This window comes from Oxyura jamaicensis, chromosome 5 (assembly GCF_011077185.1).
Source record: "Oxyura jamaicensis isolate SHBP4307 breed ruddy duck chromosome 5, BPBGC_Ojam_1.0, whole genome shotgun sequence".
Lineage (NCBI taxonomy): Eukaryota > Metazoa > Chordata > Aves > Anseriformes > Anatidae > Oxyura > Oxyura jamaicensis.
Genome location: NC_048897.1, coordinates 22,046,600 through 22,063,890, shown reverse-complemented (window position 1 = coordinate 22,063,890; position 17,291 = coordinate 22,046,600). Strand labels below are relative to the sequence as shown.

At 38.9% G+C, this 17,291-nt stretch overlaps 1 protein-coding gene across 2 annotated transcripts in view; it reads right to left on the bottom strand.

The window, feature by feature from the left end:
* The window catches only part of LTK (leukocyte receptor tyrosine kinase), a 123,375-nt gene that overhangs the window by 43,766 nt on the left and 62,318 nt on the right, over window positions 1-17,291 (bottom strand). For both annotated transcript variants that reach the window (XM_035327385.1, XM_035327386.1), the window contains 3 exons: window positions 9,999-10,109; window positions 6,089-6,244; window positions 5,209-5,431 (listed from right to left, as the gene is read on the bottom strand). In XM_035327385.1, coding sequence (XP_035183276.1) covers window positions 5,209-5,431; window positions 6,089-6,244; window positions 9,999-10,109 — 490 coding nt within the window. The remainder of the gene's footprint in view (window positions 1-5,208; window positions 5,432-6,088; window positions 6,245-9,998; window positions 10,110-17,291) is intronic.

Here is a 17,291-nt window from a genome sequence, read left to right as displayed (position 1 = left end):
TCCCCCCTGCTGTGCTGTGGCACAACATCTAAGAGCATTCAGCACTGACCCAGAACCGTATCTTTTTTGCTCCACGTCAAAGCTTTGTTCATCACACCATTGCATCCACTTGGCCACAAAAATCAATTGGCCTTAAATTGGTTCAAAAAGCCACTGAGGATAAGGACAGTTTCTAAAGCTTTTGAATCTACTTATTAAGCATAGTAGGCCTTTAAGCACTGAGGCATTGTTCTACTACTGCCACTAAGCTCCAACCCCGCCGAGACACAACTGTAGCACCAACGTTATTGCGCCCTTGAGTTCAGGAACCCATAGCACCCAGCCTCTGATTCATAACCAGTGTTACGTTAATTGGCAGCAACTACAGAGATTACTGTCCCACAGCTGAAGACAACAACTTCTTTAGCTGCTACACTTAATCATACATGGTTTATAAGCCACATACTGGGGATCTTGCAATTTATATCCTGGTATATCAAAATAAAGTAAACCCACTGATGATCTAAGTCAATAAAGCAACCTCTGAAATGTTACAGCTGGGACAGATGGACCATCCATTCTGCCGTCTTAGCTGGGAGAACTGTAGCCTCTGGTAGAGGAGCAAGGCCAGTATCTTAAACCACTACTTGTGTGAACTGGCAGCAGCTTTGAGTCAGAGCCCTAAGGTCCCATGAAACATTCCAGTTCTACATTGAAGGATCTCTAGTACTGAAATTTTACTCTGTTTATACTATCTTTGGAAAAGTTTTAAAGCATCCACAGACCACAAAAAATGACAAGTAACTTTCCATCACCCAGAATACTTAGGTCTTGTCATCATCAAGGAATCCCCCTCAGAGAAACCCTCCACCTCAAGATATGACTGCAGCAAGATTTCTAATACTGTAAATAATTACACCCTCTTTGCTCAGTCCCAGTATCCAAACAGGGGCTAGTCAGAGCCAACTTAATTTTCTTAATGGAATCAGGAACAAAGCCTGTTGTAGATCTAGCAGAAGATGGATCATTGCAGCAGGGTTTCAGATAAGCCAAGCTTGGCAATATCTTTACTATTGATTTTATGTCAAGCCAGATCTCAACTAACAAAGTAATATTACTCTTCTAAATACAGATGTTAAAACTGCTCTGTATGTATAGAAGTGTTGTCAGAGTCTGACATCATTTTGAGAAATTTGCATAGATAAAACATTTGGAGTTGCAAGCAAACTGATGCTTAAGGCAAGTGGATTCAAGCTTCACCCTGCAAACCTATAATTTCAGTGAATGATTTTCACTAGCCTCTGTGTCCTCTGCTAAACAAGTCTTTCCCCCTCCTTACCAATCTTTTCTACGCCATGACTTTCCATCTCCAACATAGGTAACTGGCCATGCATTTTAATACGACTTTAATATTAAGAACAACAATTTCTTCATTAAAAGTGGCAAATTCAAAAATGCTAATAAGACAGCTGAAATCTTTTCTGAACTCGGGGCTTCACTACACAAGTTATTGCAGAAAGGTATTCCAACTGCTTCAAGGCTCTGACAGTGAACATATAAATTAGAAGCTTTACTTTGCTTTTCCACATATAGCTCAAAAATCTTCACAAACATCCAGTTTGTGAAAAAAAATAGATGAGAGAAGAGTACACATCTGCAACTCTTGCTCTTACCAACCAGCTAGAGGGTCAAGATCTTTCTTACTTGGCCCAGTATATTTTTGGGTGCACTTTCAACGCAAGCATGAAGGGCAGTATATCATAGTCCCAGGTTAATGTTCAAAATCAGTCTCATATAGCAGCTGGGCAATCTCTCCTTTTGTAGCTGCATTTTTTTAATTTAAATGGCTGTGCTTGTTGTCAGTATATATTAGGCATTTTCTGAGGATGCTTACCAGACTATTCCCTTTCAAAGGCTTATGTAGTGGGACACCTAACTTCTTAATCCCAAATGACCTTAGGTGTTTCTAAACATTCAGATCAGCTATATAGCAATGTTTCTATTGATGTGAGCAGAAGTTAAATAGCTTTTGTCAATGATAAAATCCAGATTAGTAGAATGGAAGTCTCAGAGATGGTTAAGTTTCTACAAGTGTCTCAGAAGCTGGCAGGGCATTTCAGCACCACCACCCCACAAAAAAAAAAAAGAAAAAAGAAAAAAAGAGGTGGCAGTGGGGGAACACAGGACAAACTAAGTAATAATCCTTCTGTGTGGCTGGCTAACTGACAACTGACATGTGGTTTTGAACTTGTTTTTTTGGTCTACCAAGACTACCATGGCCACTGCTTTATAATTCAGATTCAGAAAGAAAAGAGAACAAAATAAACCTGGCTTATTGATCACACTCTACCATGAAAAGGGAAAAGATTATCCCTGCCCCAAATGATTCTTTTTTATATTCATTAAAGTTTGAGTGTGTAGAGCTGAAAGAAACAAGCTTCTTATTAAAATAATGTTGGCTGACAACACTGAAATAATTGTGGTCAACAACAAAAACAAGGATGTGAAAACATTCAAAAAAAAAACACACAGCACTCAGAAGAATTTTCAGCTGTGACTAGTTTTTGGCTCTTCATGATAAAGAGGGAAAAAGTGGGATAAGCAAAGTAGTCAGAAAGACATTAACTGTGATCTGAACAGGCACCACAGCTATAACCATAACAAAGTGAAGACAGCTTTCAGCCAAGTGCCAAATGAAGGCTTGGACCTACAAGCAAAAATACAGACTCTTGATGTTTGATATCCATTGAGATCATGAGATTTTATACATATTTCTGAAAATATATAGAATTCCAAACACCTCACTTCCCCAGTAGTTCTCCCTTTAACAGAGTAACTGAGAATACCCATGTGGTATAGGTGTGGTATATAATAAATAATATGAGCTTGTTCTACTTGTCTGGAGGACTTGGTACCTGAATTTCTGTTTTTCTTTCATGGCAGTACATTTGTGAAAAAAAATGAGTGGCAGTGTCAACACAACAGATTTATTGATAAAACCTAGCAGTTAGTAAGGTGGACAGGAGAGCAAATTTTTCTCATGAGTGACATATCTCTTAAGCTTTTGAGAACTGTGTAGCTTATGAACCCTGAAGGAAGAAACGCAACCAACAGATTTCTAAAACCAGACAGAGGAGAGTTCACTGAAGTGAGCTGGTACAATTGAAATTCATAATGAAGTGTAGCTTGATCTGGGAATTGAGAGGTGGCAGAGGGGACTGAAGCAGGATTTTCTGGAGTGCCTGACTGTCTGAAAAAGTGACACCTAGCCTTTTTTCTATATCTATGTTTCTACTCTGATTTCAAGATAATCCCTCAGTAGTAATTAGCAGTTAAAATACATACTACACATAGGCATCTATCTCAAGGTCATTTCCTCACTGACCCCCTTGTTCTGCTCCAAATTGTGCAGCTGTGATTGGATAACACACAAAAGCTTGTAGAACTTCCACTCCTTCTGGAAAGCGGGAATGCTTCAGGATGGTTTCTGTTCTTAACAACCAATACTGTTAAAATCTTAATCACAGAAAGAATGTTCATTTCAGACTATCTGCCTAGTAAGAACCAGCCCAAACACTGTGTAGAAATAAATTCTGTTCTGCCTCCACACAGATTTTTCTGGAATTGTGCAGAGATTTTAAAGAGTTGCCCCATAAAGGAGGGGTAAAATAAGGATATTTATTCTAAAATAGTTCCTAATAGTTCTATTCTGTCTTTGTTCCTTCCCCTTCTTTCTATCTTTATTTAAAACAGTACTTAGTCAGTCACTTTCCACCTCTGAATTCTTGAAACTAAAGCCACTGGATTTACCAGTGCTTCATTTCCACCCACAAGGAAAAAATAATACCAATGGTCATATTAACTTCTAGAAAAGCTAACTCCATTCTAGTATGTCCAAATGCCATCATTTAGACAGATGATAATTTTATGCAAATTTGTTTTGTTGTGCCCAAATAAGCTCTTTAACGTCTATGATTCATTCCAGAGACGCTGCAATGACTGCGATCAAAGCCTGCTCTGGGCAGCTAGGTGCATCGGAAGGGTATTTTATGAGTTAATATGGGGGAACTGTGGCTGCATTTGCTTAGGCAAGTACAGGCTTGTCAAGTATTTAAAGCAGAAAGGACAATTATATGTGAAAAAGGACATTAGAAATTGATCCCAGAAAATGTAACAGGTTCCTTGTGAAACTGGTAAAAAGAAGGGGAAGGAGTAGCCAGGAAGGAAGTGAGCAATAGCTAAAAGTAGGAGCGAGAGAGGGATCTGAGAGAGAGTACGTTTTTTTAGTCAAACTCTGCGTTCTTCGGCTGACCAGAAGTCTTGGCTGCAGAACTCCATGGCAGCCTGGGGAGTGCCAAAGAATTCAAAGAAAACAAGAACTGGGATCTATTGCTTAAGTTCTCTATGGGAGTCAGTCAGGTGATGGAAATAAAGAGCTCTGTTGTGTGCCTGACCCAGGTTCTTACAAGGCAGATTGCAGCAAAGGAAAAAACAAGCACATAGAAAATGGCAAAATCAGATGCCACGTGGACTTTTCTCCTTTTCCTGTTGTGATTCATTCCCTTTACCCATTTATCCTCCTTACTGTGTTCTGCTACATGCAGGAATGAAAAAAATAAAATTTGGGGAAGATCAAAGAGTAGAAAGCACAGGACAAGATCCAGGGTTGCTGATTTTTATTTTTTTATTATTATTATTTTTTGCCTTCACCTCTTCTCACCTCTAACCTTTGCTTTTCACCTCTCTGGACTTTACACATGAAGCAAAAGAGGGTGCTCCTGAACTTAGCAGACAGAAGGACAGACATTACAAAAGAGACAGAGTTAGCCCTACCTCAAAATGTGACCCTTACACTCCCAAAGACAGGACCTCTTGAATACTTAGAGATATAAGTCATTTTGCCAAGGCAGCTGTTGGATGGAGTGCACTTTAAATCCATAGTCCTAGCATCAGTGCAAGAGTCTACCACTCTTGACTCTTCTGATTGCAAGGGAGGAAGAATGATTTCTCATCAGGAGTGTTCTTTGCAAAGGGGACACACAAAACCTGGGTCTATTACAGACATCCTGGCAGGAAGCTGCACGCTTCAGTCCTGACAATTCTTCTATTTTCTGCTCTAACAGAAGTAATGATCTCAAGAAGGAAGAAGACATTGATACATAGTGGCCTGGAGGGACTCCATCCTACCCTGCAATTCAAAGTCTAAACAGCTGCAAATTAATTTCTTACCCGGCATCCTCCTCATGGCCAACTCTCAGAGAAATTATTATATTTCTGTTTGTGTCCACATATCTGATTTCAGCTGTGAACCTCTGGAGGAGAGGAACAGCATCCTGTGAATATATGGCCAGTTCCAGCAAGCAAGAGTCCACGCTCCCAGGCAGGATGGGGCTATGTAGGCTGAACTCACATCTATCTGGTAGCCTACTGGTGTTCAGGAGGAAAATGTCCCCTGTGAGGAAAAAAAAAAAACAAAAGAAGAGAGACACACAGTGTGGATGGAAGAGCAATAATAATAAGCAAATGGATAATGAGTTTGAGGAAAGAAATCACAAGAAGGAAGCAGAGGACTATGCATAAAAAACTGAAAATAACAGAAAGAAGACTGAAGTAAAAGTGAGGGAAATATGTAAGGAAGTGACAGAAGGAATGAGAAGAGAAGAAACCGAACAAAGCAGAGTGAAGACATCCAACAAAACAAAAGCCAAAGACTTTGCAAGTCAGACAGCAATCATGAGGAACCAGCCCTGGCTTGTAAAGGATTGAGTTTCCTAAGAAAACTCCAGTCTCTAAGCAAAAGTAGCTTATACTAAAACAGGGAGACACAAAGGGAGTATATAACGGGCCTGGCTGCATACACAGTACATGTGTATACAACCCAAGCAGTACACATACAGGTAATATTCATGATATGGCTCTTAGTGACTGATTCTCTTGGGCACAGACAATGCACCTACAAGCTGCAAACCAGAACCAGCATGTGGCAGTATTTTTAGTGATATGTAAGCAAGGTTACAGCCTGACAACTCCAATTGCTGTAGCCCACAGCTATTACTGGTGCTGGGAAAAAGCAGGTGTCCAGTCGGGGGTGAACTGTAACTCTGCTTACCTTCAACATCTCCATGGGAGGAACTGTTTTCCAGAACCAGTTGCTGCCTCTCCTGAGACACCAGGACACCAACCGAAGATAACACCCAGTCTGGTTTCCCAAAACTGTCTGTTGACGTCACCCAGGAGCAGCTTGAGCCGATGATACAAGATATTTCTGTTATGAGAAACAAAAGCTTTCACTGAGGCTTTTCCCATTTAAAAAGGCAGGGCTTATGTGGGGACATGAATGAGCAGATATACAATGTATGAGGGCTCTCTGTCCCAAGAAATAGAAGATCTGAAGGGAATAAAGAAGCTTACCTTGTGCAGTAAAAACAGTTCCCACACTGGGCAGGTGAAGGTACATGACTGAGAGAAAAACAACTCTGGAAATTCTTGGCAGGTGTAAATCAACATCTTCCCACCAGTATCAACAGTGAATTTACATTAGTGGATGGTCTGTCCACATGTACATAAAATCCTGAATGGGAATAATAACTAGTGCAGCAGAGATACTGAAAATGTATGGATTTAGCATTTTGGCAGAGAGGAACAAAGGAAACTCTAGGGTCTCAAGCAAAACAGCTGAGCAATGAAAGCTTTATTATTATTATTATTATTATTATTCCCTAGCAGTTTTGCTTTCCTCCAGCAGGATAGATGCCCTCCTAACAAACTCCAGAGCCCATTTGCAGCACTGAGAACGCTAGATCATCCTAGCCAGAATTTTTCATAATCAGCATATTATAAACCAGACAAGTAATTCACTGTTCTCTCATCAATTTAATATAAGCTCCCCGAAGGGATGTTAGCTGCACAAAGCTCTCCCACACAGAATGGAGTTGAATAGATATGGTAAGCTGATATTAACATGCATTGTATTTATTTTCAATACTAATAATAATGTCACAGTAATAACTTGAGGACCCCGAGGCCATATGTGAAACAGTAAGAGTGTAAACATTCATATTTGGGATCCTGATATTCAGAGAGTATTCAGACCTTGCACACATAAATGACACAACCTTACCCCTTCGGTAGCCCTACTCCTGGGGAGAAGAAAAGACAGGTATTAAGAACAGAATTAAGGTTAGGCATATAACAAGAACTGGATGTTGCACAGGGAAAACAAGGGGGGGCGGAAATACGAAGAAAAAAAATAATAATAAAAAGAGCCTCCAGAAGATTGGCTTTAATCTAACTAAACATTCAGGGGAAAAAAAAAAAAAAAAAAAAAGGGAAATGGAAGCTGCCACAGGGGAAAAGGCAAGTTTTGATTGCAACAGACAAAGTAGACAAGTTTTCCTAATTTTTAAAGTTAACTATAACTATGTTTTTATGCACACCACCCAGTGTGCATAAGAGAAACATGGGTGTTATGGTTGCATATCACTTGGGCTTGGAGCAGGCTGTGATCGCCCACCTGAATGCACACATCCTCTTCCAGTTCCTCTGCATCGTCCCCAGCCCTGTCTCACCAGCTCACTGCTGGAGGTTATTGCCTTTCTCAACCTTCCAGCTGAGACAATCACCTGAAGAGCTTCTCAGCCCACCTCACCAAATCCATACAGCTTAGCAAAGGTCTACTGCATGGTTCAGCCCATAATTTTTAAATGCAAACCACACGAAGCTGAAGTAGCAAATTGTGTCTGTGCATATGTGTGTGCAGCATTTATTTCCAGCAGGGCACAGGAAGGAGGACACCTGCCACTCTCCTGGCTTTGGTGGATCTAGAGAAAGATGTCTGTGCACACACTCAGGCTATGGTTTGATGATCCATTAAAATACCTTCAGGGATCTCAATAGCAGATCAGAAACTACATGCATGTTTGAGACAAAGAGAGACCTGCTATATTGTTTAAATTTATTAAAGCTTGACAGGTTAGCCCAGTACTCACAGAGTTATTGGCAGTAGTAGTAGTATTTTTATCAGTTAAAATCTGATTGGTCATAAAACTCAGAAAACAATTTGACTCTCAACAGCACAACAGTGCAAGAGAGCAACGTGGGAGCCTGGGAAATAAAAAAAAAATATTTATTATATATATTTAATAGAGGACTATCGAAACAAATATTTATGATAAAGTAATCTTATCAATATCCCCACTTGCAGTAGGAAGGACTGTACCAACTAAGGCTTAATCCTTAGAATGTGCCTCACATAACAAAGCAGTATAAAAGCTCAAGTAAGTAAACACAACATTTTCCTTCAAAAACAACTCATTCCCATACTCTCTGGACTGTATAATGCCTCTGCCACAACTTATGGCCTGAGAGGATCTGAATGCCCATAAGAAGAGTTTGAAACAGATCAGGGAAGTTGTTGGTATCTGGTGAAAATGGCCACTGAACTTTCTGGCAATAGACTGCATGCATTGCATTGCAATGGAAAGATCTATCACCAAGAAGCTAATGTTTAGCATAAATCACAGTGCAAAAGAACTGGGTACACTCACGTGACCACAGCATAAGAGAACACCAGAAGCTGCAATCTCTAATGCTACCATGCACCACCTTTCAGATGTCTCATATCCAACTTTGCTTAGCACCTGTGAAAGCGGGGAACTTCAAATGCAGGACCCCAGAAAAGCAAAATGTGACAGAAATGAGAAGGAAAAATGTAAGACAGAAATACATCTACATTACTACAATCAGCAAAGAAGATATATTCAGGTTTTACAAGTGTGATCTGAAAAAGCTTAAATTGAAGAAATCTCATGAACAATCATAGGGAATGTCAGGAAAGTGACAATCATAGGGAATGTCAGGAAAGTGACACTTTAAAGAATTAAATACCCTCTAGACCACTGGGGACCTGGTAAGAACAAGCTGTCCATGAGCCAGCAAAGCATCCTTGTGACTCAAGAAGGCCAACAAACAGCATTCTGGGCTGCATTAGGAAGAGCAGATTGAGGGAGGTGATCCCTCCTCTGAACTCAGCACAGATGAGGCCACATCCAAAGTATTTTGTCCAGCTCTAGGCTACCCTGCACAAGAAAGATACAGGCTTGTTTGAACAAGTCCAGCATAGGCCCACAAAGATGATTGAGGGACTGAAGTATATGTGAGGAGAGGCTGACTGAGCTGGAGCTCATCAGCCTAGAGAAGAGAAAGCTCAGGGGGACTTTATCAATGTGCATAAACACCTGATGGGAGTGAATGAAGAGGAAGCCAGACACTTCTCAGTAATGCCCAATGACAGGACAAAATGCACAAATTAAAAATCAGGAAACTCAACTGGAACACAAGAAAATGTAGTTGTGCAGTCTCCATCTACAGATATACTCAGAACACAACCGGAGGCGGTCAGGGGCAACCTGCTGAAGGTGACCCTGCTTTAGCAGGCAGGTTGGACTAGATGATCCGAAGATGTCCCTTCCAACTGAAATTATTCTGTGATTATTTTCCTAAATTGAAAGGTGTCACTGCAATTTCCACATTTCCATCCCACAGACAGCAGCTGGCTCCTTTCCCTTGGGTGTTTATGAAGTGTGACACTTGCTCAATTTATCCCAACAACACATTAAGACCAAATTCATCCCACAAGCATTTTGTCCAGCTCAGAGGGCTTTTAAAATTCATAGAAAAAGAAAATTCTAGTTGAAAAAAAAAACTTCATTCTGTATCAGGAAAGCTACTTTGGTCTACAGTTGCTAGACAGCAGCTCCGCTAATTAGAGTTGTTCAAAGACCTCCCAAACCCAAATGTGGTGGATTTCACTGTGCTGATGGAGAAGATTTATTTATTTATTTATTTTAATAAGGAAGTGAGGGATTCCTTTAAGGTTACACTGGACTTTGAGTCATTGTCCAATTTCCAGTCAGAAACCCAGTGGCACAGCTTTCTGGTGAAGTGTCCTTGTGACTGCCAGCATCTTGCACCTTCAGAAGTATAAACAAGGAGGATGTAAGGAACAGGATTTGTGGTACCTGGTTTAGAAGGCTGATGCAACGACACCATGCTATTTCTTATCAGGGAGAGCTTCTGAGATGGATTTGGTGAAGAAGAGCTTTCTTCATGTGATCCAGCACAGAAGACAACTATAACAAAACAAAAAAAGCAAGGGATAGTTGGATGTTTTTACACAGAACTATGCTCCCATATCTTTAAACCTAAACATGTATTTAACAGATCTTATTTACCTTAATATAATGGGGCTCTGTTAAATATACATTACCCATGTTTAATATTTACTACTCTATCCACCCTTGTTTTTATCAGTCTATAACCCCTAAAGAGATACTGTATTCCAGCAGCACCTGTGTCCTAACAACAGTATATCTGAATGGCAGGCACACAGTTGCTTGCCAATTACTACACCTTTTATTCTGGAAATGCATGCACAGGAGAAATACAGAACTTTGGAGCTATCTGCTTGCAGAGACAGAAGATGTTCTAACTTAGATGTTCTATCTTTGATGTTCTATCTTAGATGATTCTAACTTAGATGTTCTAACTTAGTAGATGTTCTACTTCTTCCACTCTCACGGAGAAATACCCTTTGAAATTCACAGTCCAAGACTTATTGCTCTAATGGAATGGAAGAATAATTCAACTGTAAAATACACGCTATCTACAGAATATGTGACACGGATTTAGCAGCAGACTTGTGGTAGGACCTGCATAAGTGCTCTCATCTTCAGCACACAAGAGTAATGCCACATCTGAAACTAACGCTGAAACCTATGCATCACTCATACTTTCAGAAAACAGATTCCTTCCTTACTGCCACACATGAAGACTAATTTTCAAAGTAATTAGGTAATGTCCTGGTATCTGGTATCTAGTAATATGTAGTCTCTTCAACACCCTTTAATTCACCTGCACTGCTCTATCTCAATGATAACCCTCTGTCACATGTCTAAAAAGCACTGATAACTGTGACATTGGACCATATTTATGACACCAATACATATGTATTTGTGCATTTTTATTCAGATCAAATCATGGAGTCATATTGTAAAGTCTGGTTGTTCTGGAAAAATGACCAAAATCTCATATTATATAGAAGGCCATATAAGTTACTTTCTACTTCATTCTTGCTGTGATTTAATGGGAATATGAAATCCAGCATGCTAAGATTAGCTAGTTTTAAACTGACATGTTCTTCTGGATCACATTTATGTTGTTCAAGGAAAAACAGATCTACCAAAATTGTTATTCACTGCAGTACTTCCAACAATTAAATATTCAGTACCTTCTGACTTCTCTTTGGAATAATTCATACCACAATGGCATGTTTTTTTATTTGAACCTGCGCATGTGAAAATGCATACATACCAGTCTAAACATGTAGTAAACTTTATTTAAAATTCTTCCCAGTCTTTTATTTTCCATGAATCATAAGCAGGTTGTCGAAAACAAAAATATTTGTTTTCAGAAAGTGTTCAAGGACAGGGAAATGCAAAATGAGTTGCCTTCAAACCTCAGCCATGTGGGTTATGAATTCAGCAATATAAAAATGCGAAATTATGTCAGAGGAAGCAGGAGTCCTACTCACAGGAACTGCAGTTGAGACAAGGATGTATATCATACCACTGACAACAGCGAAGCTTTTCTAAATAGGAATAGTTTGTACAGTAGTATTATGAAAACATACAGAAGGATCTGGAAAAAAAGAAAAATCTTGAACATTTGTTCAATTTTCTCAAACTTATCACTGCTTTTAGTTTTTCAGCAATACCTGGTCTGATTTTAAACTGCTACACAACTATTGTCTTGTCATAGATATGACAACATGCATCGCATCGTGAATAAAATACTACAAAATGTTTTATATTGTGAGAATACTGTGTTGTTGTTCCATCTTTTCTTACAGTATTAAAGAACAGCCATCAGCCTCCACGTGCTACCAAGCAAAGGATAACTTTAAAGCAGAAAAACTATCAAACCGCAGCAGACACCTGCTGTACCTGATGATAGACCTGTGGTCTCCACAGACCAACTGTCCAACACTATGATTATTGGTGCCTTTATGTTCAAAATATGTAGGGACATTAACGTTTGAAAAGCTGATTCTGTACTGTATATAAAGCACTGAAACTGGTTTGTTACGTAAGGTTCAATAATGGGAAGAAATTCACTAAACAAATGTGAATTCTTACTTGGTGCTTAGCTGGCCAAAGTCTGTGAAGGCTTGCTTTATGAAAAGCAATGGTGGAATCTCTTCATAAAGCTATTAAAAAACACTCATGGTATGCCAAAAATCAATCATGTTGCAAACACATCTATTTCACCAAATGAAAAGAAATTTTGCTCTGGAAAGAGAACAAGACCTTTTAACAACTTGAGTCTCCTCCTCCCAAATTATGCTGTGTCTCTGGAGACATGGTTTAGTTCTGTACCTTTAGAGCTTTGTTTAAGCACTGCTGTAGCTTCAGTATTTGCTTCCCTCAGGGTTTTCTGTAAAGTCTGTTCCACCACTCACATTCCAAGCTGCTCATGTATCTTGGAAATAACCTGAACATTATGGGACTCACAAAACATAAAGTCACAGCAGATGTTCTGCTAGAGACACTCCTCGTAATAAAACTTAACCAAAACATTTGTCTTGCACTACTCCCTCTCAATCACATAAACACCTTTGGGTTTTTCCTCTTCTTTATCATCAGCAATCAGGCATTCCAGTGGCAGACTAGCAGGAACAGAGGCCTAAGCTATTTGAAACATGAATTTACTGCTTTAGCTTGAAAAATAAATGAATAAATTCAATTAACATTGGTAATAGCTAGGACACGCAAGGTACAAAAGGTTTTTGTATGGGTGAGATAAGTGTCTATCAAGTTTGCTGGTCTGGTATTAAGATATATTAAAACTTGAGTACTGCTTTGTCACAAAGAGCACTGCATGAAACTTGGTTTGTTAAATACGTTACTCATGATGCAGGCTCTCAGAAACATCCTATTAGAGGCTGGCAAAATCCAAATGGGTTCATCCAAATACCTGGTAACAATCCTATTCACCAGCTCTGGGATAATGCAACTTACTGCACTGCACATACAAGAGGCAGTCATTACAGCTGAGTTCATGGAGAGACAAAATATGCATGGACAGAAGACCCTAGACCCAGTGACAGGCAAAGAATTCTTTCATATTCACCCACAGGAACGTGCATCCATCCATTTATTTTCTCACAGCAAAGGATTTCTGGCCAATAATGAGCTGAAGAGGGCCTCACAGCATGATGAATACATGCATGAGATCTGGATAGTAGTTTTGTAACATTCCAGCCTAAACCCTTACTTTACACATCAATCACTTTGATGCTCATTCAGCCTCTCTGATTGAACTGAAGATCTAGCACATACAGACACTTACAGAAACTTTTCTTCACTCTTCCTTGAAACTAGGAGCTCCAGAGATGCTTTCAATAACCTCACATCACAACCTCTCATAGACGCTTGTACGCAATTCGTATATGACATGAATGCCACCATTAAACAAACAAAAAAGACCGTCCTGTATTAAATACTTCATTTCTCTGTCTTCATCAGTACGAGGCAATGATTTAAGTGAAGAGAAATAAAAGACGGAGAGGAAATCTGTGGTTACAGGTTAAGTCTGCCATTAAGGAACATTAAAGTATCAGGAAGAACAAGTAAATATAATGATATTCAACTGTCACAGCAAAGATATGGGATCTTTTAACAGCACAGCACAAATCCATTGCTTTTTTCTTTACTAGAACACAGTAAGACCAGGAGCCTCCAGCAGTCAGAAGGTAATTCCATTTCTTTCACTACCTTGCTGAAAAAGCATTCAGACACCTGCAGGGCTGAAATTTTTCCTGAATCCTGATGCTACTTCACAGAAGAAAAGAAAATACTTATAGAACTCATGATGGGAAACCAATTCCAGATCACCCAAGCCGTCTTCTTGCCAAAACAGTAACTTCCTTTAGAGCATTTTCTAGCACTTTGTCCTTTGCAATATCAAAATAGCAACTCAATATTTCTCACTGATTCTTTTAGAAGACAAACTAACGTACAGACTAATAAATCTGACTGTCAGGAACTCAGACTAGACAAAAAGACTCAATCTACAACCTATCCTAGTATTTTTCAATTACTCCTAAACCTTCCACTTTCAATTCAGTAAATAATCTCCCTCCTTCATGAGTATTTACAGCTTTAAGTTGTTAACCTTTCACCTTGAAAATGTCCCTGGGATCTCTGGCGGCCTGCTGTTAAACTTTCTTATTGTTTGCTCGTTAGTTGGTCCCCGTGTCCCTCTCTTACTGCATTGCTCTTTTTGTGCTCTGTCCAGATACATTGCTGGCACTGATCAAAAAGGGGAGCAATGTGACAAAATACATTTTTACCAAAGCTTATCATATGAGGCAATACCTTAGGATCTCAGAATCCTCTCGAGATTTTAAGGATTCTTGCTCAAAGGCAGACATCAGTGCATACTCATGCCATGCAAAGCAGAATGGCCATTCTGCTCCCTCCTGAGATCTCCCTGTTCTGTGCTACAATCACATCAGTCATTTTGGCCAAAATACTTTTTCTTAATTGATCATCGACAATGACATTAAGCGCTTCCCTGGCGTATTTTCTTCCAGAAAAGGCATTCTCACCCTCTCTATCTTCATTCTTTCCCTTTTAGATAGATGCTTTTTGGGGAGCTAAGGACTCTGCCTTATCACTTCATATCTTAATTTTTATGTTATCAGTATAGTTTTCACATTGTCTTCTGACTCACTGCTAGAAGAGTTAATTAGCACGCAGCCCAGAACTGACCCTTATAAGCAGAGTTAATTGGCAATTATTCCTATTTATACTTTCATTTTAAACCCACATGTGACATACTGATTTGTACCAGCCCAGGTATGCACAGAGGTACTATTAAGTGTTACCAATTTAAGTATTTGATTGAAATTGGAATGTCCTATATCCACTTTGCGAATTTTGTCAAACTTGTAAACTCACTAAAAATGACACTGCAACAAAAAGTCTTATCAAATAAGCTGCTTTGATTGACAAGCAATTATAAACCCTTTTCCAGTTCTTTGATCCTATATCAAGTGTTCTGATATTTTTACTTAGACTGATGTTAAGGAAGCAATCTTCATGCTATCAAGTCTTATTCACACTAGTAGAGTATATGTAATTAAATACAGCCATCCAGCATATTTCATTTACCCTTTTTAAATACTAATGTGACATTAACTTTCTTCCAGTTCTCTGGAATTTCTTCAGAATCTCAGCACTTACTGAAAAATTCAACACTGATTGCTTTTAAAAATCTTTAGCTAATTCTTTCAAAATCTTGAACACAAGCTGTCTTGACCAGTTGTTTCACAAACTGAACATTTTAACAACTGTTTTTTCCACAAATCTGTGTTGTTATGGAAACACCTGCATCATTGCTATGGGATGATGAAGCATCAATTGCTGTTTTTTTCCTAGACAATAAGTATTTGTTGAACTCTTTTTATCTGTGTTATTGACAATCCTTCCTCACACATCTATGACTGATTAATATCATTGCTAAGATGTTTATTCTATGAATGTCCTTGAAAAACTTCCTTAAACTTCCTAACTCTGCTGCTGGTTCCTTCTGATGTTAAACTTCCTACTTTCCAACTTTCTTTTACTTAAAACAATATAGCAATATATGTATATATGGTTGTGGGTTTTTTTTGTTCGTTTTTTTTTTTTGTTTTTCCCCTCCTCAGTTTTATACCAGCTTTATACCCTCTTCATCTATGGATTTGCAGATTTCTAGCTGTTTACACATACAACTCAATTCTTGCCTATATTTTTCTGTCCACTGTCTTTCTTTCAACTGAGTTAGCATGACATTGCTTTAAACTTTGGAAGATTTGCATCTTCTGGAAGTATCCAGATACAGCAGCTCAGAAGTTATTTAGGCAACAAAGTACATTTATTTGAATACCTGGGTCCAACTACATATCAGACTGCTTCAGATTTTATTCTATTTGCAAAGAAGCGTGTATTCAAGCCACAACCACCTTCAATTGCATAACACCGGTTTTAATTCTTAGCTCAGTTCTTTATTTACTGAGAACAGGTCTAACATGATATCCTAATATGTGATATGAGGATTCCCATTCAGATACCACTGTCTACTCAGCAGCCACAAAGATATTCTCCCACATTCTGCCATTTGTATTGAAGGCTTCACCCACCCACCCACAAGAATTTTTTCCTCTCCCTACACACAGTAGGTTAATTAGTATTTTAACCAGGTCTCTAGTTGGCAGTCTATAGCAGTCATCAGCAAGCACATCAACATTTGTTTTGGGTATTAATCAATCCTTTGGCCTTCTAAGTCACTTGGTTGAATGGCTGGGGAAAGAGGAAATGACATTTTTGCCATGTAATGCTGTTCCCAATCTATTTCTGTCCTTTGATTTCAACCACAGGAATCTTCCCTTCCTAGTCTGAGGAATTTCAGCTTATCAGCATTTAGACTTAGAAATGAATAACTCCATTCCATTTTCACTTGGCTATTAGCCAGCTTCATCACATTGGCAGCAGGCAATTAAAGAACTCCTCTCTCAGTCCTTGGTGTCTTGATTAATTTTATTCTCGACACTTTGACTCTCTTCTAAACAAATGATTTTTAGTCTATGTTTTTCCATTATTTGCCTTGGTTGCTAATTTAATACCATTCAAACAAGTCTGGCTTAACAAATCCAAAAAGTTGCTTCCCCTTTAGCGAGCTAGAGGCCAGTCAAACCATACAGCCTCTTTTCCCCAGAGAACACAGACATCTGTTTCATAAATCTGTAAGTTTTAATCAATATATCAGGCTAACAGAATACTTACAGACTTTATTTTTATTTTACTTTCTGTATTGTTTTATGTGCATATAAGAATGTACCTTGGACAGCTTTCTTCTCTGGAACCATTAGAAGATTTCCAAAATCATTATATTCTGTGGAACTAAAGCCAGTCATGTATGCTAGTCTGAAATATCCCTGGTAAATCTTTGCTTATTTACTTCAGAAAACCTATTCAGCAGCTGTTGCAATCCCATCTGGTATCCCATCCACAAAAGACAGAACGCCACCTCCTTGCCCACCTGCACAGTGCTGACAAAAATCTTCCTTGAAGGGTGGTAAGTGAATCAGCCTGAAGAGCTTTTCGTAACCAGGCACTGAGCAACTCCCTGATACAATATTCACTTGGATTGTCAAAGATCATCAGCAGTTTCCATGACATACAGAATGACTAGACATTTACAGTTGTACA